This window comes from Myxine glutinosa, chromosome 4 (assembly GCF_964187855.1).
Source record: "Myxine glutinosa chromosome 4, kmMyxGlut1.1, whole genome shotgun sequence".
Classification (NCBI taxonomy): Eukaryota; Metazoa; Chordata; class Myxini; order Myxiniformes; family Myxinidae; genus Myxine; species Myxine glutinosa.
In genome coordinates, this window is record NC_136264.1 from 131,686,102 (window position 1) to 131,713,295 (window position 27,194).

At 45.9% G+C, this 27,194-nt stretch overlaps 1 protein-coding gene across 2 annotated transcripts in view; it reads right to left on the reverse strand.

Moving 5' to 3' along the window:
• Positions 1 to 10,077: 10,077 nt before the first annotated feature.
• The window catches only part of RFC5 (replication factor C subunit 5), a 52,185-nt gene continuing 35,068 nt past the window's right edge, over positions 10,078 to 27,194 (reverse strand). Inside the window, exons 3-12 of one of the 2 annotated variants that reach the window (XM_068113420.2) lie at positions 24,179 to 24,315; positions 23,779 to 23,858; positions 19,569 to 19,642; positions 19,321 to 19,480; positions 19,126 to 19,207; positions 18,817 to 18,946; positions 17,657 to 17,734; positions 17,482 to 17,536; positions 11,311 to 11,374; positions 10,078 to 10,834 (exon numbers count right to left, since the gene is read on the reverse strand). In XM_068113420.2, the coding sequence (XP_067969521.1) occupies positions 10,799 to 10,834; positions 11,311 to 11,374; positions 17,482 to 17,536; positions 17,657 to 17,734; positions 18,817 to 18,946; positions 19,126 to 19,207; positions 19,321 to 19,480; positions 19,569 to 19,642; positions 23,779 to 23,858; positions 24,179 to 24,315 (896 nt within the window). In that variant the 3' untranslated portion in view covers positions 10,078 to 10,798. Of the gene's footprint in view, positions 10,835 to 11,128; positions 11,375 to 17,481; positions 17,537 to 17,656; positions 17,735 to 18,816; positions 18,947 to 19,125; positions 19,208 to 19,320; positions 19,481 to 19,568; positions 19,643 to 23,778; positions 23,859 to 24,178; positions 24,316 to 27,194 lie in introns of those variants that run through there. The other variant, XM_068113421.2, reaches the window with a different exon arrangement.

A 27,194-nucleotide genomic window follows, 5' to 3' on the forward strand; every position in this document is an offset into this window, starting at 1 on the left:
TCATCATCCCAGTTACACTTACACATCCTCCCACTGCCACTGGCATCCACTCTTTGCTTCCCATCACTAACCAAGCCAGTTTCCAATCCAGTTATAGTTTAAACCTGACCATGCCTTTTCACAAGCGCTCACCTTAGTACTTTTAAAACAGGTTCTTACATGATCATTCTGCCTACCGGCATTAGTTGGTGAACGTTAATAAAGATCCCACTATGTTCTTCGCGAAGAGTAGGCGAGTTATCGCCGGGACCATGAACGCGTTATAGCAATTCCTGGCCTGACCTATAGGGTTCAATTCCTGACATCCTTCCGTGGTCCGCAAAATGTGTACAGCACAGGTGTACAACTCAGCGGCTTGGCTCTCGGGACTTCTAACAGTGTATTCAACCACAATGAATCTTCTTTACCTCCTCTCTTTCATGGGTCTGGATAAGGTGAACCTCTTTTCAAATTCTACCCTCAATGATCAGAGACACCCTCTTCCTGATTTTCCATCTTGTACAGACTCTGATAGTGATATTCCGGTCCCATTTATCACTCCGAAGGTTGCCAGTGACTCAAAAGTGACTGGTCCTGATGGAATCCCTGTGATTGTATTGAAGATGTCTTGTCCTGAAATGGCATCGATTCTTACGAAGCTATATAGCCTGTGCTTGTCTGTGTCGGTGTTACCTTCATCCTGGAAAGCGGTTTCTGTTGTCCCTGTTGTTTTACCCTGCGCTCATGAAGCGAAAAGCACAGTTAAGCATTCAGGTGCGTACGTCTGCCGTACGTGTCTGCATTTTAAAAATTCATTTTCTCGCCAACCGTTGGTCCGATTGACACCAAATTTTACCATAGAAGCGCCTCCCCCTGTATAATTTTTTTATTCATAATTATGACGTCATAGGTCACGTGGTATGGACGCCATCTTGGAAAAACGTCACACCTCTATATCTCCCAAACCGCTCAATGGAAAAAATTTAAACATGGCTCATTGTCAAGTCCACCCCATGGGGAATAAGATGTTAATGATGATGTCATAGGTGCCTCCACTATGACGTCATAATTGGACAAGTACAACGCTTGATCTGATCAGTATGAAAAAAAAAATTCCTCTGCAACTTAGTCCGATGAACACAAAATTTTCAGAATATGTGCGGCTCCTCCTGCAGAATTTTTTAATGATAATTATAACGTCATATGTCACGTGGTACAGACGCCATCTTGGAAAAAATCTAAAAAAGTTGCTCCTCTATATCTCCGAAACCGCTCCATGGAAAAAATTGAAACATGGCTCATTGTCAAGTACTCCGCTTGGGGAATAAGATATGTTAATGATGTCATCGGTGCCTTCGTTATGACGTCATAATTCGACAAGTACAACACTTGTCCGACCATTGTGAATTTTTTTTCTCAGCAACTGTTGGTCTGATGGGCACAAAATTTTCATCATAGGAGCGCCTCCTCCTGTAGAATATTTTAATGATAAAATGACGTCAAACTGTATGTCATGTGGTACAGGCGCCATCTTGGAAAAACCGAAAAATGTTGCACCTATATATCTCCAAAACTGCTGAATGGAAAAAATTGAAACATGGCTCATTGTAAAGAACTCCATATGGGGAGTAGGTGTTGTTAACGATGACGTCATTGGTGCCATAATTATGACGTCATAATTCGACAGGGACACCACTTAGTCATCAGTTTGAAATGTATTCAGCATGATCTATGCAAAAATTATATGAGATTATAAATTTATGATGTCATCGCTCACATGGTCTGGTAGTCATATTGGATGAAAGAAAAAAAATGTTCAAAAACAGAATAGTTGGCTCGCAACAAGTTGACTGTGCAGGGTAAGTATTCTATGAATACCATCTATTTGTTATTGTATATCTCCCAGATAGTTCTCTCGAGCAAGCCCGCGGCACGGAGACAGCTGATCGATCTCCCACGAGCAATTGAGAGATCCCCCACATTTGGGATGGTGCACCCCCATCTTCACGAAGTCACGGTCGAGACAGAGACAGAGACAGAGAGAGAGAGAGAGAGAGAGAGAGAGAGAGAGAGAGAGAGAGAGACTGACTGTTTCTTCCTTTTATTACAAGAGTACAAAAAATCAGTTATGTTCAGTCACAAGGAAACAAAACACAATAGAATGGTCTCAAGGAAAAGTTATTATCAAATCATCATCATCAAGTGTGCATATGACATCATTAAAAACCCACTTTTCTTTAAAACATGTTAAATTCTTGTTCATTTTAAAAAACCGGTACTCTAGCTTTAATCTTGCATTTACAAGAGCCTTAAAGGTGAGCAGCACATCATATGACGAGTCAGAAGCGTTTCCCATTTTTTTCTTCCTGGATTTGTAAATTGCAAACACGGCCTGGCCAATTAAAAAATTCGTTAAAACCACATTTCTAAGGGAGGACGGTCCTAAAACACCATAAATAAAAACATTGTGATTGAAGAGGGAACCAAGCTTCACAAAGCGTTCCTGAAGGAATGTAAAAAGAGGTTGCAATCGTTCACACTCAAGGTATATATGCGGTAGGGTTTCAATGGATGCACAGAAAGGGCATAGATTAGAGTTAGCAGTAGAAAACCGGTTCAGTAAAACATTATAAGGTAAAATCCAGTGTACAAGTTTCCATTGAATATCTCCAACATACTTTGGAGTAGGCAAGAGATAAAAACTTCGCCAATTGGGGCAATTGGGGGGTATTGGGGCTAAAACATCCCGCCATCGAAGCCTCGGGTGCTCAGAAAATGTTTTTGTGTATAAAATTTTAACGTACGCGTTGTACAAAGTTTTCTTTGGAAAGGCGGGAAGGGATAATGCAGTATCATCAGGGCTGTTCAGGCCAGGGGACAGATTAAGTGGCGGGCTGAAGACTAGGAGTTTGGGGAAGTCACCCGCTGTTTCCTCGGGGGAAGGGCCAAGTTCCTCGCAGGTATTACGATACGTTGTGGATATCCCTTGAAGGAACCGAGAGATGATCCTGACAGATTTTATTCCGGTTTTTTTGTGCCACAGCAGCAGCACTCAGCCAGCAGCTCCCAGACTCTGTCATGAGGTCTTTCACTCGCAGCAGCTTGGCATCAACAAAACGTTGAACGAGTCCCCTATTATTCAAGCAGTTTTCCAGGAAGGGGTTGTAACATAGGGGCTCATTCAACAACATTTCCATGTTGTATGTTGCCATTTCACGGGAAAAGGACAGGGCTTGCCAGGCGTTCATCACCCCTTGGTAAAAGGTGGGCAGCAAGGATGAATCGATTTGATGAGGGTTCATCAAGAAAAGTTCTCGGTCGTAACCCAGCTTGCATGTAAGCTGCAATATGCAGTTAGCCAGAGGCCTCCAGAGTAGGGCTTCATCTCCATATACAAGTTGGCGCACGATATGAAGCCGGAAGACCATAATCCGGCTGCGGATATCAATAAGACCTTGGCCACCTTCAGTGAGTGGTAAGTATGCCACGGGGGGTTGGAGCCAGTGTTTCCCGCTCCAGAAAAAGTCGACAATGCTCTTTTGCAGTGTAATAAGAAGGCTCCGGGGCGGTTGTAGGCATGTCATCTTATGCCATAGCATAGAGGCGACAAGATTGTTAATGACGAGAGTTCTTCCGCGGTACGAAAGTTGAGAAAGAAGTCCTTTCCAGCGGGCAAGTTTTGCCATTACCTTGTCCGGTAATCCCACCCAGTTCTGCTGCTCAAAGGTGTTGTCTCCTAGGAAAATACCGAGGTATTTAATGCCACTTTTCTGCCAGTTCACTCCTCCTGGTAGGACAATTGGCGGGCAATCTCCAGGTCCTATCCAAAGGGCTTCACTCTTCTTCCAGTTTACCTGGCCTGAACAAGCCTGACAATATGTCTTTAGTGCCTGAGCCACCGCAGTGACGTCAGCACTATTTTTTATATAAATGCAGACATCATCTGCATAGGCAGAGACTTTTAGCGGTGTGGTAAGAATTGATCCAGTGAAGCCAGAAATGTGCGTACGTAATTGGAGCAGAAGAGGTTCGATGGCAAGAGAGTATAAAAGTCCAGATAGCGGGCAACCTTGCCGTACTCCCCGTTGTACAGCAATGGGGCTACACAATACTTGATTAATTTTAAGAACACTGGATATATTACAATACAAAAGTTTAACGTACGAGATAAAAATAGGTCCAAACCCAAAATTCTCTAAAACTCTAAAAAGGTACATGTGGTCAATACAGTCAAAAGCTTTTCCTTGGTCAATGAAAAACAGACCAACATTCATATTAAAATTGTTACAAAACCGAATGGTATCACGGATAAGAAAGATATTATTAAAAATAGTACGTCCAGGAATACAAAAGGATTGATGTTCTCCTATTAGTACATTCATAAAAGGTTTCATTCGATTAGACAAGGCTTTGGCTAAAATTTTATAATCCGTACATAAAACAGAAATAGGAACCAGTTCTCTATAAGTTGAGTGTCCGCTTTCTTAGGAATTAAGGTGGTGACTGCTCTCCGGCAACTCCACGGCAGTTGTCCATCCTCTAAACATTCATTCAATACCCGCAGTAGGTGAGGTCCAATGGCGTCCCAAAAAAACTGGAAAAATTCGTTAGTCAGCCCATCCAGTCCAGGGGCTTTATCAGGTTCCAAGGCCTTCAAGGCAGCGGTGAGCTCAGGTAACCTAAGAGGATCCTCCAACTGCTGCTTCTGATCCTCCGCCAATGTTGGAAGGTTAGAAACAAGTTCCGATATTGCATCCTGGTTAATGTCATGCCGCATAAACCGTTGTTTAAAATGTTTCCGGGCACATTCCCTGATTCTGCCATCTTCATAAAGGAGTTCCCCATCATGGAGCAAGCGTGTAATCATTGACGAAGAGGCCCCCCTTTTAAGGCTGAAGAAGATTTTGGTTGGAGCATCAAGGTCGTGTATGTACCTCATCTTCAGGCACAATAAAGCATTTTGTGCTCGCCTTTCGGATATGGAATTCAGTAAGGCCGTTTTTCCATGCATTTGTTGCCCCATTTCCTGGTAGCTCACACTTGCAGTTCCCTGAAGCTGTTCCTGTAATTCCAGGATTTCATCTTCAAGTAAGGTTGTGGTTTTTCTTTCCTCTTGAACACCATACGCACGATATTGTTGGCAGAACAGTCTGATGTGCGTTTTGGCATTATCCCACCATTGTCTGAGGTTTGAGAAATTCCCTTGGGAGGCAACTAGAATATTCCAAATTTCCGGAAAAATGTCCTTAAAGGTACTATCATCAAGTAAGTTGTTATTAAATTTCCAAAAAGCACTCTTGTGTTTCGGGCAGGGGGCAGAAATTTTGAGAAATGTTGCGCTGTGGTCCGAGAATCCTGATGGGCAAATTTTGGATGACAGAACGAGGCGTTCAAGTGGAGGATTAATATAAAACTTGTCCAAGCGAGCAAGTACAATATTACCCTGAATGCATCGACACCATGTGTATTGCCTGATTGATGGGTGCTGTACCCGCCATATATCTGTCAAATTCATTTGTTTTAAAAATTTGGTGAGAGGGATTGTGGAGGCAGGATGGGGGCTCTGCACTGTTCCTGTCTAGTTGGGGTTGGAGGGTGCAATTAAAATCTCCACCAATACAAACATGATTGTCTTGGTTTTTTAGGGCGTTTTGGCTGTCGAGGGACGTTAGGTGTGTCCCAAGGTCATTAAAAAACCCTCGCCGAGCTACAGGTGTACTTGGGGCATAAATATTAAAAATAGTATAAAATTTTCCACAGTAGTGGAATTCTAGGGATGCTAGGGATCCCTTGTGTATTTCATCGAATTTAAGCGATGAAGGCGAAAAGGAGGGGCTAAGAATTATTGCGACACCGCCTTTGCGGGAGTCACCGTTACTAAAAAAGGACAGGCCGGGGAAGAGCCTACACCACTCTGCGACACAGCAGTCGTTGGCATGGGTCTCTTGTAAGAGGGCAATGTCAACTTTCTTCTGTAATAAAAAATCCCTTACTTGAACTTTACGGACAGAGCTACATCCTCCGTTAATATTCAGGCTACAAATGGAAAAACTCATTACAGCTACAAGGAGGAGTGACCACCACTCAATTTTTTGATAGCAGTTCATTCTTAGCTTTTTGCAACCACTTCTTTAAATGGTGACGTTGGGAGGAATTGAAATTAAAAACGTGGGGCCGTTTTACCATCAATCTGGCGGAATGTATAAAATCAGGGAGCTCCGGAAAAAAGGTTTCTATAACAACATTCCTTTTTCGGAATGTGTCCTTAAGAAACCTTTTTATCTCGGAGGGAGGGATTGGAGGGGTTTCTTCATCCTTAAGGCTACCACATTCACTAACAGAGTCATCTATATCAGATGGCTCAGATGGTGTGTCACACTGGTTTTCATCATTTATCTCCTCACCGTCATCACATCCCTCCGCGTTATCGGATGGGGCATAGTCCATAGAGGGAGGGGACGGGGAGGGAGAGAAATGAGCCATCTTCAGGGGAGGGGGGGGGGGGGTACTAATTTTTGCGGTTCAACCATATCAGTTTCTAGGTCAGTAGACAAGGGCGAGGATTCATCCACATCTATGTCCTCCAATACCGAGAAACGATTTTCTGTGACGAGGGACAAATCTAGGGCAGAGAGGAGGGGCTGTCGGTTTTCAGTTGTAGGTTTTTTAAAGAGATGACCGTTTTCATCTGTTGTTTGCAGATGTCTTTTTCCTTTTGGGCAGACTAGTTGAAACTCGTCCTGGTTAGTGGGAAGAGATTGCAAGGGTTTGGGGGAGGGGGGGGGAGGGAGGACGTGATCATCGGGAGGGGATTTCCATCGGCTACCACGGCGAGAGAGGTAGGATCAGTTATAGCAGGCAACAAGCTGTGATTGGACGATGTCGCCTGGGGGGTGAGGTCTATCGTTAACAGATGGCTGCAATTAGATCCTTCAGTAGAGGGAGGGGCCCCTATTTCAAGGGGAGGGGAAGGGGGTATGGCGGGGGGGTTTGGATCGGTGGTAGGAGGGCTTGGGTCAGTGGTAGACAGATTGGGATCAGTGGTGGTAAGGCTTGGGTCGATGGTGGGAAGGTTCGGGTCGGTGGTGGGAAGGCTTGGTTCGGCGGCGGGAAGGCTTGGTTCGGTGGTGGGAGGGTTTGGTTCGGTGGTGGGAAGGCTTGGGTCGGTGGTGGAAGGGATTGGATCGGTGGTGGGAAGGTGGGGGGGTTGCTTATTCCCGGTTCGGAGGGGAGGTTGTACTTGTGGAGAATTCTCTTTTCGGGGGCAGTCATGCTTAACATGCCCAAATTGTCCGCAGCCAAAACATTTTAGAACGTTGGTGGACACGTACACTGTATATTCGTTCTGTTGATGTTTTAATTTTATTACAAGGTTTAAATCCTTCTGGGAATTTTTTAAAATCATAAACACTTGCCGCCGGAATGAAACCACGTGCCTTAAATCGTTGTTTCGTGACCCGAAGGGAATCATGGAGATACGAGACACGATGGTACCGTATCGGGACAACTCTTTAATTAGTACATCGTCGGATACAAATGGGGGGCAATTGGATATCACGACTTTTATCGCTGGGCTATCTAGTGGGGAAATCATAACAAATAAATCTGGATCGATTGTCAAACCCTGTTCGACAATTTGTGGGACACAATCCACGTCGGACAAAAAAATAACGATCCGCTTGTTCATCCGCGAAGCGGCAACAACCTTGTCGATCCCGACAACACGACCGGTTGTGAGGACAACGTCCTCGACACTAACCTCACGTTCCGGAGGTACACAAAAGAACCCGTGCTTACGGGTCAGGCTCTGAAAGGCCGCAAATCGAGATAGTGCAGCTGCCATGCTGGAACAGCTGCACTTACATACACCCCCTCCCCAACTCGGGGAGGGTGAATATATAATATAATCTTCCCTACCCGAACTCCGGGAATGGGAAGTAATCAGACCTCTCCGATTTCCCTAACTTCGGAAAAGGGAGGCAACAAAACAAACTGAAGGAAAGATAAACGAAACGAAAAAAGGAAATAGAGGTTTAAGATGAAGGAGCAAACACCGATCGGGCGACGCCCAAAAACGGCGAACCCTTACCAGCGATCACCCTGTGCTCTCCGGCTCTCTCTCCCGTCTCAACGTATATGGGAATCACCAGGAAGACTCCACGAACAGGCACAAGGACACAGAGGGGGGAAACGGGGGGGGGGGGGGGGGAATGGAGCAACAACACAGAGCACTCACAGGCCTCCACAAGCAGACGCCATGACAGTACAACCAGCATACAACCGACCAGCAGGTGGCGACAGAGAGAGAGAGAGAGAGAGAGGAGACCAGAGGTGAAAAGCCCGTCCATGGGTCCACTCTGACCATGACCGTGCTGCCCTGACAAATGGGCGGGGATGAATTGGACCCCAACTTCCGTTAGGGGGTACAACCACCGTGAAGAGGCTTTCCTAATAGTCCCCGTTTCCAAGAGTGCGAGTGAACATTCTGAGCCATGTAACTGTCACCCCCATCAGCCTGCTTCCTGTAATAAGTAAGGTATTTGAATGCTTCATCAATGAACAACTTGTCAGCTACCTGGAGGACAATGAACTTCTCACTGACTGCCAGTGTGGCTTTCACGATTCTTGCTCTACAGGTGATCTGCTATCCTTAATTGCAGATAATTTCAACAGCGCATTGGAGCTCAAGGGTGAAGCTCCATTCGTTGCTTTGGATATCTCAAAAGCCTTTGATAAAGTATAGCACAAAGGTCTTATCCTCAATCTTGAGTCATATGGTGTATCTTGGGTGATGCATTCAGTCAGTCATTCATTCAGTCATTAGGGCTTTCCTTACAAATTGCATGATCTACAATGATCTTCCTTATAATGTTCTGTCTCAGCTAGCCATGTATGCTGATGATACCTCACTCTATTGTACATCTGCTGATTCACTCAACGCAACTCGTAATGAGGTTGGAGTTTCTCTGGACAATGATTTGGAGAATGTGTTGAAGTGGGGCCACGACTGGCTGGTAACCTTAAATGCAAAGAAAAGGAAATTGTTGACCATATATCATTCTAGAAACAGGTCTTTCCCTTCTGTGCACATAGGATCTTCAACCTTAACAGAATCATCGGAGCTTCGACTTCTTGATCTGGACATGTCTTCTAACCTCTGTTCGGATAAGTACATTTCTGGTATTGATAAGAGTGCTTCCAACAGAGTTGGTTGTCCTTATCGAGCGCAGAGTTATTTAACCTCCTGAGGATGTTTTATACCTGTATAAGACAACTGTAGTCCCCTCATGGAGTACTGTTGTCACATTTGGGCTGGAGCACCAGCCTGCCACTTATCTTTACTTTATAGGCTCCAGAAACGCATTGTCAACCTGGTTGGTGCGGAGATGAGTTCAACTCTTCAACCTCTCTCACCATAGATCAGTTGCCACTCTTGGTTTGTCCTACACATATTTTCATGGGAAATGTTCTGTTGGACTTTCTAACTTGGTTCCTCCTGTACAAGTGTTGGGACACAAGACACTCGATTTGCGAGTGTTTGCCATCTTTGCTCACCCATACACTTTGCCATCTTTGCTCACCCATACATTTTGCCATCTTTGCTCACCCATACACGATAGCTGATTCAAAGTGCAGAATGAAAGGCTATGCAGACAGTTTTATCCCTCATGCTGTCTCGCTCTGGAATTCACTACCTGTAACGTGCTTCCCATTATCCTACGATCTACTTAGCTTCAAGAGGAACGTCAATTCCTACTTTCTGCATATTTGAGGTTTAATTACATTTTACCTGACTTCTGCAACTTCCTGTGTCTTGGATGTTTTCTTGGTATTATTTATTTATATTTTGTTTTGCTTTATCCTTATCCTTTTCTAACCTCCCCATAGCCCATTACCTAGAGGAGCATTATGCCTTGTTTGGGGGCGATTTCCATGTTTCCATGTAAATTTTCATTGGAAGCGGGGAGGGGAGCATTGCATCAGTGGCATGGCCGCACCTCCAGAAAATAATGTTGAGTAAGGAGCATTATTCTTTGAGTAAGGAACATTAATATTTGGCCTTTTGTATTAGTTTGTTACAGCATACTCAAGGCAATGTACAAAATGACTGTTTATTATGCAAGTGGTCATGCATCTTTCCACCACACAAGAATAACAATAAACATATAAATATATGGCAAGGGTACAGGATATCATAGAGATAATTAACTCATCTTTGAGGATGCCTGGGCCAGGTTACATTCCCGCTCGACTTTAAACTGTAATATCGAATTGTAAATTGTTGGAATGTAATGTAAAGTTATAGTGCTTCATGGGTAGGGCATTGCATCAAGTGTGCTGCCGTTTGCTGGGACAATGGTGTATCCCGTGTGCTAGTATTCGCTGGTGGGCTTTAAAGATCCAAACTTACCTTTGTAAAAGACTAGGCAGTGGTGTGCCAGAAAAGACTAGGCAGTATGACAAAATTCCAAATTCCTGCCCAAAGCTACATCGCCCTGTGATTGACAGGCAGCCTGTCAATGTCAGTTTGGAGCCAGGGGACTTCTTCATCAGAACTCACACTCTGAAAGTCTGAGTACGATTACAGTTAGCTAATTGTGAATACCTATTCTGGGACATGATGACGACCTGAAAGGACAAACGGCTTCTCCATGGTTGAACCATTTGTTAATTATGGAAGGGATGAGTGAGAACTAGGAATTCAAAACAAATCGTCACTTCATTCACCAAACCACTATGTTGTTTTAGAAAAACAAAGTTGTTTTCATTAGTTTCAACAACCAGTGGAGCTTCTCAATGGGTGATGTATGAGGTGTGATCATAAAGTCGACAGCCTGAAAATAGAGCCAATAAACTGGTGAAGAAAAGAAAAGGGGATCATGGACGGGGGAGAAAAAGGGACGGAGGGATGGAAACAATGAAAGGAGGGGTAATGAAGGGAGAATAAATATGAGGGTAATTTGAGATGGGGGAGAGAGGGAAGAGGTTAAAAAACATATATGGTTATTAAACTTTTCATTTCAATGAACAATCACCTTTCACAATCTACACTTTCTGTTTTAAAGTGAGGCCACAGACTTACTGATCAACTCTCACACCAAGATCAATTTCAAAACACCCCAAATGACGAAGTTATGAAAGCATCACCAAGACCAAAAGAGTTCATGGGAAAAAACAGCTGGGACATGCCGAATGCCTCCATGGGAGCAAATTATCTTAAACATCTCTCCAATCACATGGACCTTGAAGATTGCAATGGGGTTGGGAATTTGTTGTAGGACATTGCCTTTGAGTACAAAATCAGGCAGAAGCAACTGTTTCTCTGGCCACCTGAAAAGCAGCTACCAGACTGGACAACTGCACGCGTTCACATGTACCACCAGCCAAACGGAACCTGCACAAAGATGCGAATCGTGAAAAAGGGACAAAACATGTGGGGCAATGCATTAACAATCTTGTTGGTTAAATCCACAGTTCTTGTGGATGAATAAAGAATAAAATAGAAACCATAATCATGACGCTGGGGCCCCATACCCAGTGTCCCAGTTGCATGCGCACTCACATGTACGTACATCTGTCTCAGTCTCTCGAGCTCTCTCAGTCTCAGTCTCTCGAGCTCTCTCAGTCTCAGTCTCTCGAGATCTCTCAGTCTCAGTCTCTCGAGATCTCTCAGTCTCAGTCTCTCGAGATCTCTCAGTCTCAGTCTCTCGAGATCTCTGTCTCAGTCTCTCGAGATCTCTCAGTCTCAGTCTCTCGAGCTCTCTCAGTCTCAGTCTCTCGAGCTCTCTCAGTCTCAGTCTCTCGAGCTCTCTCAGTCTCAGTCTCTCGAGCTCTCTCAGTCTCAGTCTCTCGAGCTCTCAGTCTCTCGAGCTCTCTCAGTCTCTCGAGCTCTCTCAGTCTCTCGAGCTCTCTCAGTCTCAGTCTCTCGAGCTCTCTCAGTCTCTCGAGCTCTCTCTGTATCAGTCTCAGACTCTCGAGCTCTCTCTGTCTCAATCTCTCAGACTCTCTCTGTCTCTGTCTCTGTCGCTCTCTCTCTCTGACTCTTGACCTCTCTCAGTCTCAGTCTCTCGAACTCCCTCTGTCTCAGACTCTCGAGCTCTCTCTGTTTCGGTCTCAGACTCTCGAGCTCCCTCTGTTTCGGTCTCAGACTCTCGAGCTCCGTCTCAGTCTCAGGCTTTCGAGCTCTCTCTGTCTCACGCTCTGAAGCTCTCTCTGTCTGACTCTCAAGCTCTCTCTGTCCCAGTCTCAGACTCTCGAGCTCTCTCTGTCCTAGTCTCAGACTCTCGAGCTCTCTCTGTTTCGGTCTCAGACTCTCGAGCTCCGTCTCATTCTCAGGCTCTCGAGCTCTCAGTCTCAGACTCTCGAGCTCTCTCTGTATCAGTCGCTGTATCAGTCGAAACTGTATCTTTCTTTCAGTGTGTGTACCTATTTGGTGTGTCTTTAATAGGATTCTCGGTGTTGGTTTTTCATACCTGTGTACAGAATCGTCGGTTAGTTCTTGTCGCGTATTCTGAGGCCTAGTGTAGTAGGCTACCGTGTCCGACCTTGGCTTGAAGCTTTGTTTTTGTCTCAGCGGTTCTTCGATTGCGCTGCATTTACTTTCGGTCTCTGTTTTTCCCGGTCTTTTCACCCCATACTTCCTTGTTTTAACATCTCAACTAAAAATAAAAATAAATTTTTTTTTTTCCTTCTCTGTTCTTATCCGTTTGTTCATTCTTATTTGTTCGTTCGTTCTTCGACCACGTTGTTCGTGATCACGTGATCACGTTGTTAAAAAATGTTTAAACTGTCCCCTGAAGAACTGTATTCTGTCGTATACTACAACACCTTTTTCTTCTTTTTCTATAAAAGGATGCTTTCGACTTGCTCACCAAATCTATTCATTCCAAAAAAAAATTCCATCTCTTACAGTGCCTCTTTCATACATTCCCTAAACTCTCTAGCACTCCACCCATCCTTCAGCGTCCTCAAACGTATTTTTGACTAGAAGGTCTCAAGAAACTCATTTTGCAATAAATGTTCGTTTCCCATTAATCGTACACTTTTCAAAATCCAATCTCACCCCTTCCCTCCAAAACCTCCCCATCACCACTTCCCTCCAAAACTTCCCCATCACCCCTCCCCTTCAAAACTTCCCCATCACCCCTCCCCTCCAAATCTACCCCCTTGCCCCTCCCCTCCAAATATTCCCCATCACCCATCTCTTTCAAATATTCCCCCTTGCCCCTCCCCTCCAAATCTTCCCCATCACCCATCCCTTTCAAATCTTCCCCCTTGCCCCTCCCCTCCAAATCTTCCCCATCACCCCTTCCCTCCAAAACGTCCCCATCACCCCTCCCCTCCAAAACTTCCCCATTACCCCTCCCCTCTAAATCTACCCCCTTGCCCCTCCCCTCCAAATCATCCCCATCACCCATCTCTTTCAAATCTTCCCCCTTGCCCCTCCCCTCCAAATCTTCCCCATCACCCATCCCTTTCAAATCTCCCCCCTTTCCCCTTCCCTCCTAAACTCCCCCCACACCCCTCCCCTCCGAGACTCTCCCTCGCTCCTCCCCTCCGAGACTCCCCTCTCACCCCTCCTCCTCAAAGCGTCCTCCCCGCTTCTTCCCCCTTCCAACTTTCACCTTCATCTCCCTCAACCTTCTGCCTCACTCTTCCCCCTCCTCAAATAACACCTCACTGCGCCTCACCCAATCACCATCAAACCTTTTGTCCGCCCCATTCTTCCCTTTCTCCAAGCTATTCTGAAATCTCTGACACACCTTCAACAGCTCTCCCTACCTCTTCCTCCTCTTACCCTACCCCCCCCCCCCCCTGTTCTGTATCCGATGCTCCCCCTTCCTCTTCTTTAACAGTATGGACCTCAAACATCCGGGGCCTTCCCTCAAACTTGACTGATCTCCCCATACAGGTTGCTTCTGACAAACCAGACGTGATCTGCTTAACAGAAACTTTCCTCCTTCATGATGTCTCTGATTCCTTGGTATCTCTCACAGGTTACTCCCTCCTCCGGTATGATACACCTGAGCCTCGTCCTGGAGGAGGGGTTGCTATCTTTATAAAAAACTCTTCCTCACTCACCCTGCACTGCCCTCTCTCCACCTCACCCCCAGGAATACCTTTGGCTATGGCTTCCCCTACGCTCCCACCTTTTGTTCATATGTGTGTTGTACCGTCCACCAAACAGTGATGACTCCATCTACATCTCGTTGTCTGATAATATGGACCAACTTCTATCTACCCATCCCATCTCTCTCTTCCTCATAAGTGGTGATTTCAATTGTCATCATGCCAGTTGGCTGGGTGTGGGTACCTCTCTCACCAGCCATGGCTCTTCAGCAAAGGACTTCTGTGACTCACTGGGACTGACACAATCTGTCAATTTCCCGACCCGGATCTCAGTCAACGGAGCATCTTCTCTTCTGGACTTGGTTAGGACTAACTTCCCTGAAAATGTCTGCTGCTCTTCTTCTGCTCCAATCGGCTCATCTGATCATGTGCTTGTTAAAGTGGACATCTCTCTGACCATTCTCAGGGAGCCTCCTCAGCGTCGACGAGTCTGGCATTTCACTCAGGCCAACTGGCACGGTCTTCAAGCAGCCATCAATCATCTGGACTGGTCTCCCATCTCTACTGCCTCTGACATCAACTCATCCTGGGAATTCTTCCAAAGTAAATTGCTCTCTCTCATGCACAGATTTATCCCATCTCGTCTTCAGTTGTCATACCCTTCCTCCCGTCCATGGTACACGGAATCTTGTGGTGAGGCTATTGCCCAGAAACAACTTGCTTTCGTCTCCTGGAAAGCAAATCCAACGGAAGGAAATCTCATTTCCTTTCACAAAGCCCGAAACACGTGTGTGTCCACCCTCAGGAGAGCCAGGAAACAATATCTCTCCGTTCTCAGGACCGAACTCTCTTATCTGTCTCCCTCTTCCAAATCCTGGTGGCATCTGGTCAAATCTGTTTCTGGTGTCTGTTCCCCCTCCATCCCCTCCCTCACCTCAAATGGCCACACGGCTGACACCGCACGTGAAAAAGCTGAATGCCTCCACTCTGTGTTTGCCTCTAAATCTTGTGTCCCAAACCCATCCCTCTCTGTACCCACCGTACCCAGTCGTACCCAGCTGCTCCTGGACTCTGTGTCCTTTCCTCCTGACAAGGTGGAAAAGTTTCTGTCAACCCTAGACTCTGATTCTGCAACTGGACCTGACGGCATCAGCCCACGGGTCCTAAAATCCTGCTCTTCCGCTCTTTCACTCCCTCTCTCTGTTCTCTTCACCCTCTCTTTTGCTCAAGGTCATCTGCCATCTGCTTGGAAATCTGCCAACATCACCGCTTTGCACAAAAAAGGTGCAAAACAGATCCCAGCAACTACAGACCAATCAGCCTTCTCCCAATTATCAGCAAAGTCATGGAATCCATCATTGCTTCAGATATGAAATCTTTCCTCTTCTCCAATGGCTTGATCTCTTATCATCAATTTGGTTTCAGACCTGGTCACTCAACTCTGGACATGCTGCTTCTGCTTTCTCAACAATGGATGGAGGTCCTCAATGCCAAACAGGAAATTAGAGCTGTCTCCCTTGACATATCATGTGCCTTCGATACGGTCTGGCACCCCGCTCTGCTCACCAAACTCTCCTCTTTTGGTATCCATGGAAATCTCCACGCATGGCTGGCGGACTTCCTCTCTAGTCGTAGTCAACGTGTGGCCCTGAATGGGTTTCTCTCATCTCCTCTTCCTGTTCAGGCTGGAGTTCCCAAAGGCAGTGTTCTGGGCCCTGTGCTTTTTCTGGTCTTCATCAATGATCTCTCTGACTCTCTTGAAAATCCTCTCTATCTCTTTGCTGATGAATCTACTCTCTGTCGCTCTATTCTTCATCCCTCAGATCGGCAGTCTGCAGCCTCCTCACTCTCTGCAGACCTGGACAAAATCACAGACTGGGCAAACAAGTGGAACATGTCTTTCAATCCTGACAAATCTCACACTCTTACGATGTCTCTCCGAAAAGACCGACTGGACAACCCTCCCATCCACTTTCTGAATAATCCTCTCCAAGAAGTTCTGTCACTCAAGCTTTTGGGTCTCACTATCTGCCATGATCTTTCCTGGGAAAACCACATTTCAAATCTGGCCTCCAAAGCCAGTCGCCGACTGGGCATCCTCCGTCGTGCGAAGTCCTTCCTTGGCACACCTGAGCTCCTCACCACATACAAGGCTTTCATCCGCAGCTCAATGGAATACTGCTCTCCCCTCTGGGCTGGTGCTCCTGCCTCACACCTAGCTCGTCTTCACGCTGTTGAAACCAAAGCATTCAGAGTCACTGGAATCTCCCGCGATGAAGCTAACTCCAAGGGCCTTTCACTCACTCACCGCAGGCAGGTTGGTGGTCTTTCTGTCTTCTACCGACTCCTCTCTGGCCTTGCCCCCCCAGCTCTCTCTTGGCTCTGTCCCACAAATATTCCTACAGGTCGCACAAGATCTGCCTGCAACCCTTTTATGGTTAAACTGCCAAAATCAAGACTCTCTGCTCACCTTCACTCCTTCATTCCTCTTTTCTCCCACCTCTGGAACAAACTCCCTCACTCTCTTCAATCCCACTCCACCCTCCAGGTCTTTAAAACAGCTGTTCACCACCATCTCTTATCTTCCCCCATCCAAAACCTTGATCTTTTCTACCCCTGCTAATTTCACCCCAATTCCACTTCTTTGAAATACCAACTCCTGGAAGTCCTTGGTGTCCTTGTATTTTATACCTCTTCCACCCCCCCCCCCCCTTTCCCATGCCTCCTCCCCCAAGCCCTCTCCCTCCCACACATCTCCCTGCTCTCAAATGTTGTGTTTGTGTGCTTCCCCTTCTCTCCCCATCTTGTCTTCCGCTCCCTCTTCTTATATATTTTGTTTGTCTGGTTGATTTGTTTGTGAAGTAAATGTTAGCTCTCTCACGAGCCTCGATTCAGTATACAAAAAAAAGAAAAGAAGAGACTCTCGAGCTCTCTCTGTCTCAATCTCTCAGACTGTCTCTGTCTCTGTCTCTGTCTCTGTCTCTGTCTCTGTCTCTCTCTGACTCTTGACCTCTCTCAGTCACAGTCTCTCAAACTCTCTCTGTCTCAGACTCTCGATCTCTCTCTGTTTCGGTCTCAGACTCTCGAGCTCCATCTCAGTCTCAGGCTCTCGAGCTCTCTCTGTCTCAGGCTCTCAATCTCTCTCTGTCCCAGTCTCAGACTCTCGATCTCTCTCTGTCCCAGTCTCAGACTCTCGATCTCTCTCTGTCCCAGTCTCAGACTCTCGAGCTCTCTCTGTTTCGGTCTCAGACCCTCAAGCTCCGTCTCAGTCTAAGACTCTCGATCTCTCTCAGACTCTCGATCTCTCTCAGTCTCAGACTCTCGAGCTCTCTCAGTCTCAGACTCTCGAGCTCTCTCAGACTCTCGAGCTCTCTCAGTCTCTGTCTCAGACTCTCGTGTTTTACATTATTTGAAGGTACAAACTAAACTCACTCAATGTCAGCCATGCTCCGAAGCAGCTGGCACCGCACCGACATAGGCAGTTCAACTGGAGAACAGAATATAGGTGGGAAAAGAAGAACATTAATGACCGATTGCAAGTTTTACCAGGCACACTATGTTTCCCTTCCTCCTCCCACGCCATTCAAACCTACCATGTTTTACTCACCGCGGTGCAGAAGGCTGTGAAGGCCAGTAAGGACATCTTGAATAGCAAATCCTTTCAGTGTCTGCAGCTCCAATAGCACTAGATGAAGGTGGGGAAATAAATATTTGTATTCATCATCAATCATCCTTTGTAGATGGTGGCTGTGAAAAGCACGTGAATCCTACATCCAGGCCAAACGACCCCCCCATTTCAATTGACTATGCTTTATTTAATACCTGGACAATGTCTCCCACTTTTGTCTGAGATCTGTCGCACGAGTTTTCCCTCTTGGCCTGCCATGCCATCTTTCCATGCCCCTTTGGGCAACTTATAACTGATGCTGAAGGGATTTTGCTCAATTCCTGATGTCAAAACCATTTAGCATTGCTGGCTTAACATCGTGGTGGAATCCGTTCTTCTTAAAAGTAAAAACCAAAGTTAGCAAGCAAATAAAATGACGCCTCTTAATTTTCATAATAAAGTCAATATTCACAAATATTCTACGACCAGACATAACTCTTCACTTTGCTTTATCTGTTCAACCTGTGTCTATTTTGCTGAGTGGACCACCGGTTGTGGTTGGGCACTCACACTCCTCCCTCCTGTGCAACCTTGTGGCTTTTCATCAATTTTGATTCCTACTCTTACTTTCCTCGCCGAGCTGGATTGATCATATATTATAGTTATTCGTAAGAGAGCGTAAGGCTACATCAGCCAAATATCAAGATTATGAATTGCCCATCATCAATCTTTAACCCATTTCCTCACCCCTGCAGCATTGTCTAAGAATTCTTCAAGGCAGGAAATAATTTTGGGGTGAGATGATGTCTGTTTGACACAAGCACATTTTGTCCTCGTGTACATCTTCACAGCAGCTGTGCCGTCTCTATCTATTTATATGAGAATACGGACAGCCAGCGTCCGGAGACCTTGTGCTTGAAAAGCCTACATCTATACCAAGTTGGAAGCCTTCTTGCAATGTATGAGTGTTGGTATACACTATGTGAAGTGCGGCTCTTGCAAAATCTCTCAAAATATTATGGAAATATAAAACATAAAAACCCCCCTCCATACCCCACATCGCCACCCCACTCGCCCTTCCGATACATATTTCATCCAAGTCATTGGTGGTATTTTTTATTTTCCCTTACCATTTCACACAGATATAAAATCTCCCTTACATGCGTAAGTAGAAGCGAAATCTTTGTTGAGCAACCAATCCAAACAATTGGCAATGTCTGCTGGTGGAGGTTGTCCTGTGCATAGGTAAACATTCTCTTCAGTCACATTCCCAAAGCTCAAGTGAGTGCTCTGGTCAGCAGAGAGAAAGACAAATGGGGCGGAGATGTGAGTTGAATTGGGCAAAAAAAAAACCAAAAAAAAAAAAAGAGTGGGGATGTTGTACCCAAGGCAAACAATCACAAGGCAAAGTATCAAGAAAACAGTAAAGGAGAGCAAACGAGGATTTTAAAAGGTCATCATATGATCACCTGCAATATGTTGACAGCTCTCCTCATGTCTCCACTTGATAGAGCTATCACAGCAGCCATTCCATTCTTCTCGACTTTCACCCTAAAACACAAGCATTCCCGTATACAGAAGTACACCCTTTGATTAATCAAGCCTGATGACAAATTCGATTTTCCCCATGTTGTTGAAGCACCAGAACTCTCGTGGTAGCTCACCCCTCCTGCGTGGAAATGTGCGACAGTCTCGGCTCCATTAGGCTGGTGGACAAAGGGCCGAAGCGAAATCTCGTGCAACGAGACTGCAGTGCCGGTATGATACGCGACAGGTAGTTACAGACCAGACAGAAGCGAGTGTTTTCGGTGTAACGCTCCATGACTGCAAAGAGAAAGAAAATATACATTCTTTGGAAAGTGCGAAACCATATGGAATGCTGAGCACGTTCAACGGAGAGTGGGCCTCTTACCTCTACGGAGTGCGTTTTGTGCATCGTTCGTCATGGCATCTGCTTCATCCAATATAACAAGTTTGAAACCCTTCCTAGGGAGATGACAAAGAAAAGGAGGAATGATGTGAAGAAGAGGAATTTTAAAGGAAAAGCAAAGAAAACATGACCAATCCTGATGAAATCCACGAGCAGACTAGAAGACGCCATCAACACATTGCATACATAACGGCAGAAATTCGACCACTAAGTGCCCTCCACATCCCAAGGTGAACCGTTTCATGCTGAATGCCATTGTGCAATTGCTGGATATAAAAGAAATCAATGATGAGGTGGTGGTAAATCAACAGACTAGACACATCATGAGGTCAAGGGCAGGGAAGCAATTGTAATGGGATCAATATCTTGCTGTGGACAGTGTGGTTTGCACGGTCCACTTTGGCCCAAAACAGTAGAACTTTGAGCATTTGCCATTTTCTGAAAAAAACCCTGAATCGGGTCCACTTTTACATTTTTTGATTATGTGAGGTTGTCTTGTTTTTGTGCGCACGGAGTTAATCTATGTATAATGGAGCAAGTGTATGTATAGTATAGTGTGTGTAATGTATGTATGTATGTATGTATGTATATATGACTTATATGTATGTATGGTTACGTTTGTGGCGGTAGGTAATGAAATACCTTAGTGAAGTCAGGATTGTGTAAATTAGCATGGACCGTGTGACGCGAAGAAGAAGCCCACCTTGATGTAACTAAGGAGGGAATCTGTATAGAATAAGGTCGTATATGTGTCTCCATACGAGAGGTGGAGCTATGCTAATTAGGTAGGGCTTAAAGGTAATCCCCAGTGTGTAATTTCCCCTGTGATTTGTCCTTTATGTTTTATTTCATCAAAAATGGCCACCAATATAACAACAATTGCAACAACTGCCATCACACCGTCAGGCTGACAGTATAACCGGACATTACGATCGGCAAAGAAACCCCGCCCAGCCGAACATTCCCGAAGGATGACTAAACTCCGCCCCTGATGACTCGGAATGGAGAAACCACGCCCCGAGCTTCGTGACTGGTTAAGGAGCATGGACTGATGTAATGGGATGTCAGGATTGGCCGGGGAGTGACGTCAGCGAGGGACAAAAGGAGGGTGCATTCTCCCTCCTCCCCCCTCCCTCCTTGTGCTCTCTTGGTCCTGGCGTGCGTGGCGAACGGTCGCATTTTTGACTCTCCTTGATTCTGGAAATCGGATCGGGCGGTCGCTTTCCTCTTTTGTCCCTGGCTTGGCTGTTCCTGGCTCTTGTAAGATCGTAGAGGAGGAGGAAGAAGCGTACTAGCCCTCTCTCGTGCCGGCTTTGGGATCGAGCAGGGAGGACATTTGGCTGCTTGCTACACGGTTATGAGAGAACATAGTTAAGTGCCGGCCGGCAGAAACATAATTTATTTTTTACTTTTGTTTTCTCCTTGTTTGTATACGAGTCTGAGTGGAGACGTCTCAAATGACGAAATACTTTTTACCTCACATTCATTTTAATTGCTTCATGATTATTTTCATTAAATCATCATTGCTGACTTTCAATTTCTTGTCCTGTTAGTTTTTGTGTTTGTGGGTTGAGGGATAACCCCGTGTTGGCCATCCAATCAGATAAGGCTTCGGGCCTTTCCCATGCGTGCCAAAGATAATCCCGCCAAGTATCGAAATAAGCCTTGGAGTTAAAGCTCGTTTTGGCTATCCGTCGTCGGGGATCTTAATCCCCGGCGACGCGACAGTACCATACGTATAGTCTACTCCTCTGAGAGGATTTCACTTCGGAAGCTGACACTTCCAGTGATTAATGAGGGCAACCTGGAGTTGACTTGTGCATGTGCAAGTTTCGTTTGATTGAAAACCAGTTTTTAAAGTTTTTTTTCGTCCATCTTCGCAGATCTTGTGACATTGAGGACCATCTTGGTATTTTCTTTATTTGGGGTGGGGGAGGGGGCAGGGAGGGGTGGGTGCAATTGGAATTATCCAAGCTATACAACCACAATGTATTATGTATGCACATCAGCAGTACGCATGTTTTCACTTCACATACGCAACTCGGGCTAATTTTCTTTTCGGGAATTATCGAGGCAGCGGTCTGCTGTTTATACACCACCCAAATAAAGAGACGTGTCAGAGTAAAATAATATGTTGCACGCTAGGAACAAGATTGCCCATTGGGTGGCTACTTTGCTCATATGGTATTAGTAATTTATAAAGATAATCCCCCCCCCCCCCCCCCCCCCCCTCTGGTGGCTCCTGTGGGGAATGGGTGCTTCTAGTGCATGTAATAATTCGAAACGTGAAAATCATGTGAGTAGGAAATAATTTCGCATTTTACTGTTACCAAGTGAGAGATGAATTTTTTTTAAATCCAGTATCCAAACATATAAGCAAGCCCAGAAGTGTGAGCATGAGACATCAGAAATAATTATTTGTTTAAAGGAAATGGCAGAACAATGGTCACTTTAGAGTTCTGCCCAATGTATCACATCTCATTTTAGCCAAATATTTTTGCCTCAACTTTCTAAATGAAAATATGGAACAATTTGATGGAGGGAAGGGAAAAATAATAACAACAAGAGGGAGAATTGCTTTGCAAAACATACCCCCAACTGGTCTAAGTCCAAAACGGGCAGAACTCCATGAAAAATTGGCGAAATGTCCCGAAACTCAAACTTCTTCTGTAACTTATCATAATGAAGCCATGTACCAAGTTTCAGTTCATTATGTTAAAGGATGTGGGAAAAAAGTCTGGGAAACCACATGTGGGACAGATAGACAGACAGACAGAGAGCAAACCTATCGTCCCCTCTGGTGAAACTGGGAGGGGATTAATGATATTATTATTATTATTATTATTATTAAGATTAAGAAGAAGAAGAAGGAGCTTTTGTCGCTGATGGAAGGAAAAGGGAAGGTGCAAACGCAGCGCTTGCAAATCTTATTGCTTAGTGGTGGACAAAACCCATGAAGAGGGACAGACACGGTTGCTTTCTGGGTTATTGAGGCAATGCCAAAAGGCACAATGGTTACATTCCCATGACAAACATGGGTAACAATGCACTGCAAACTATCAGCTTTAATGCTTACACAAGAGTAGTTAATCCAATGTTGACTGGTTTTGTACAAGCAAGTTGCATTTCGAACTTCAATCCAACGTTCAATTTGTGTGCATTCCGTTACTTATTGAATTTGTCTCAAAATAAAATACAGCCGTGCTCAAGGAGACCTACAAGCAAAGCGGCAAACATGAACAGCCTGGAGAATTTTAACGGAATGACGTGTGCCTGTAAATCTTTGAAGTCAGTAAGTTCCGATGCTTCGAGGGAGGGTGTGGAGGTGTCATGTCGGTATGCACGTTAAACGCTATGGCAGGACAAAACGTTTGCATCCCAAAATAAAAATTCCATGACAGACATGAACAAAAGTTTTTCTGCATAGCTCTTTCACAACATATTTTAATCATTTAACTGGACAGTCACCCTCATAGTTTACTTTTTTCATTAGACCGTGGACTTTCTGTTCAATGCTTGCATTTGTCCTTTATCACAGTACTTGATTGCCCAACAGTTCCTTCATTCTTTTTACTGCCTCAGACATTAAAATTGAAAATATGATATACAAATCGCCTAAGGCCGAGTGAAGTGAGGTCGATTATTCCTGATACATAAAACACCCAGCAACCCATGCCAACAAAGAACGGACTTTCTGGAACGCTGGCCACATTTTCCATCCAAAAAAAAAAAATCTCCATGGGTAGGGGCTCCCATGTTGAAAGTTTTGTGTCAATCCCTCAAGCCATTGCGGAGAAAAGGAATTTTAAAGCAAATAAAGGCAAGAAGGTGAGGGCGGAAGGGAAAAAAATGAGGCGGGAAGGAAAAAAGTGAGGGCGGAAGGGAAAATAAATACGAGGGCCTCGGCCGACATGCCACAACGCGGTCAAGGATGGTCGTGGACACCTATTACTAGTATTTCATAAATTTGCAGTGAATCATAAATGTAATCCAACCCATTGAAAGGTTTGCGGTTAACATCCATGACACACATCACAGTACCCTGTGTTACCACAAGAATGTGCAAAAAAGGAAGAAAAAAAAATCAGCAGCTTTGTAGTATCCGACATCTTATACACCTGACTTTCGTTGAATAACTCGTCACCAAAATTGTGTCGCATTCCAAAAGTTAAACTCTGTGGTAAAGTTCCACCTGAATATTGTACGTGTGGAAGCAAAACTCAGGATCGGGCCCCTCACAGTCTCAATCCCACGTTCGTCCGAGGCATTCAGCTGTTAGACACACATTTATGTCAAGCATTTTGGGATAAAGGCAATATTAAAAAAACTCAAAAGCCTCTCCTCAAAGCATGTAGCTGAAGCCCAAAGCAAACTTTTTAATCTCTTAAAACTTCCCCATCCTCTAAAATAGGTGCCTGGTCAATTACATCCCTAGTTTTCCATTCAATAAAGGTTAAAGAGACACAACTTTCAACACCCCATACCATATCTATATCTATCTATATAGATATCTCTCTCTATCTCTCTCTCTGACCCCCCCCCCACCACCACTCAAACTCTTTGCACTCAAATGCCATCTGTATCCCTCAAACCTCCAGCAGCATGGAATGGAGATCTTTTTCTCCGTACAACTGTCTGGCAGTCGCCAGAATGGTGGATGTTTTTCCTGTGCCTGGAGGTCCATAAAACAGGAGGTGAGGAAGCTGGCCTCCAGACAGGAACTTCTTAACTGTCATAGATAAGAAGGAGAATGAGTGTGGGAAAGATAACAGAAAGTGAAGATTTAAAGTGAAAATTTCAAATAAAGCGATAAAATAGGAACATTTGAAAATACCACAACAATGTCGCAGTGCAAAGAAACTCGACAAAACGACTAAGGAGGGAGTGGGTTTGATTCTCAGCTAGTCCTGGGTTCCGGTTTATAGACAACTAGCAGAGTTATCCGGCGTTGCCCGGAAAATAAAGTCACGTGTGTGTGTGTTTAGTGGGCTTTTTATAGTCAGAGGAAGCCCCGCTGCCAAACCCCTTGGGCATGCCCCTAGTCTAAATCTGACGCGCCCATGTTTTTTGTCGTGAAAAGTTACCTCCCATGAACCCCCTCTTCCCTAAGTCACTTGCTTAGGCTGTCCATGAGGCACAACCGAACAAACAGATGTTCACAAATCGGGTTATAATATTGTTGCGAATATGGAATTTGGCCTCCATATCCGCTTGTAAATATTCCCCTATTTTCTCCGATACTCCCCAACTCTCCCTTACCCCATTCCCTAGTCCCATTGTCTGTAAACAACACCCATTAGAGCCGATCTTCCCCTTCATCCCCCCATTAAATGTCGTGCCCAGGTCCCCCGCACCACACGTAGACAATTATAGGACATCTTGCTAGTTATTCTTAATCTATGTCAGTTAAGGACTTGTTTCCATTAATTATGACTCTTCGTTGCACCAGAATGTGATTATATGGCACCTGTTAGGAAGTTTAGGACCTCCCCATACCTCTCCGCATCTCTTCCCCATGAAGAAGCGCCAACTACAACAACAACAACAAAAGAGGGGGGCGGCGCGGTGACGGCATGGGGAGTGGGCGTCCTCCTTCCGGCTCGGTTAGCCACCATTGACCACGCGCTCCACGGGGTTACCACGAAGGGGCTCCCTGTCGGCCCCTCGTCAAGGGCGGAGCCGGTAACCCCCGCACCCAATGAGAAGCCATGGGCCGATGCCATCTGGGGCGGCGCTAACGAGCCGAGGGCGTGTCACTCCCCGCCGGATATACGCGGCCCCGCGCCGGATGTGACGGAGATGCGCCCCGAGCTTGGAAGGAAAAGACGCCACCCTCCCGAGCGCTGAGCGACCTCCCCAGCTTGAGACCAAAGTCGCGACCCACAAGCGCTGTGATACCTTCACGCATCTCTGGACACCACCGTACGTGATTCTGTCCCTGAGCCAGGTGCACCTGAGCCATCGCGACCTGCCTCCCCTTTTCATCAACCCCCGTGTGAGTCAGCATTTTGTCCCGTGTGTCTGTCGTCTGTCCGGGGATAATATAAGAGTGTGTCTAAGTGCCTGTCTTCCTGTAATATACCTCTAGCCCCTGTAATCTAACCTTTTTCCGTACGAATATACTTGAGAATCGAAACCCTGGTGTCGTATTGTGTCATTATAACCCAGCCGGGTGTCTTCTCTTTCCTATTGAGCCAGCGTAGCGCGATTAGTCAACATTCGGGCACAATCGGGTAACTTGTACGGATACGGCGGCCATCCCGCTCGGCCCACCATACCATCAAAGTCGTATCTGTAACAATTGGTGTCAGGAGTGGGATTCGAGGCCCGACCAAATTTTGAAGGAAAAAAAAAACGAATAGAGGAAAAAAAAAAAATTTGGTCAAAATTTGGAGCGGCCGAAATTTGTTTTGTTTTACGAAACTCGAATTTTGCAAGTCGCGCTATGGCGGATCAAGACGGCTGGGGTCCGGTAGGGGAGAGTGAGGTAGGGTCGATCCAGGACCAAAATGAGGGACAGGAGGAGAGCGAAGCAGTGAGGGCGGCAGGTTCGCAAAATAGCGCCGTCACGCACGAAGAAGCGGGCGCGCAAAATGGCGCCTCGCTGATCACCGCGCCAGCGACCGTGGCAGCGCCCCCGATGGATTTGAACTCGTTTTGGATACAAATGAAGGCCCTTATGGCCCAGAATAATGAAGAAATGGCAAACAGAATGGGGAATCGGATGGATGCTCAGGGTGAGCGATTGGGAAACCAAATTGAAGAAATAACGAACCGAATGAGGGCTCGGAGTGAGCGATTGGAGGGCCAACTGGGGGTAATGAGGGACGAAGCGAGGGGTACCGGAGAGGGGTTAGACAACGGGATAAAGGAGGTGAAAAATGGGTTAATGGGGGTAGAAAATAGAATGGCTGCCCAGGAGAATCAGATAGAGGGAGTGAAAAATGGGGTAGAGGGAGAGGAGATTAGAAGAGGTGTGAGTGAGGAGGTCGGAGGAGTGCGCGAGGAGGTGAGGCACTGTAAGGAGCACATGGAGAAGGAGGTGAGAAAGGGGACTGTAAAGTTACAAGGGGGCATAGAGGACCTGACGCAGGAGGTGGAGCAGCTGACGGTGGGACAGACGGAGTTAGTGGAGCAGGTTCAAAGGAACACTGCGGTATTAGGAGGGTTGAAAGCGACACGGAAAGAAGTGGAAGAGGGGGTGAGCGAAATTAAGAAGCGACGGAGAGGGGATAACAAAGAGATAAAAGAGGAGATAAAAGAATTGGTCCAAAGTCTGTGTTTGGATCGTGATGATGTGCTCATTAACCGGATGAGGGATTCGCAGGTGATGGAGGAGAAGCGAAGAGGAAGAGGACCCGGTGTAAGTGGTGACCAATATGGTCGTGCGTATGATGCGCCAGGGGATTTAAGAAGCTTGGGGGTCGAGATGGACCCGGGTGTTCGTGAGAGGCCGTTGGTGAAGTGTGCGACTGGTCTGGTGTGCGAAAGAGGAGGTGTGCAAGAAAGTCCGACTCTGGGGTGTGTGAGGAAAAAGTGCGTGCCAAGGAGTGAGGGTGCTGGCGAGAGTGAGTCGGTCGTAGCGCGTGTGCGAGGGAGCACATGGAA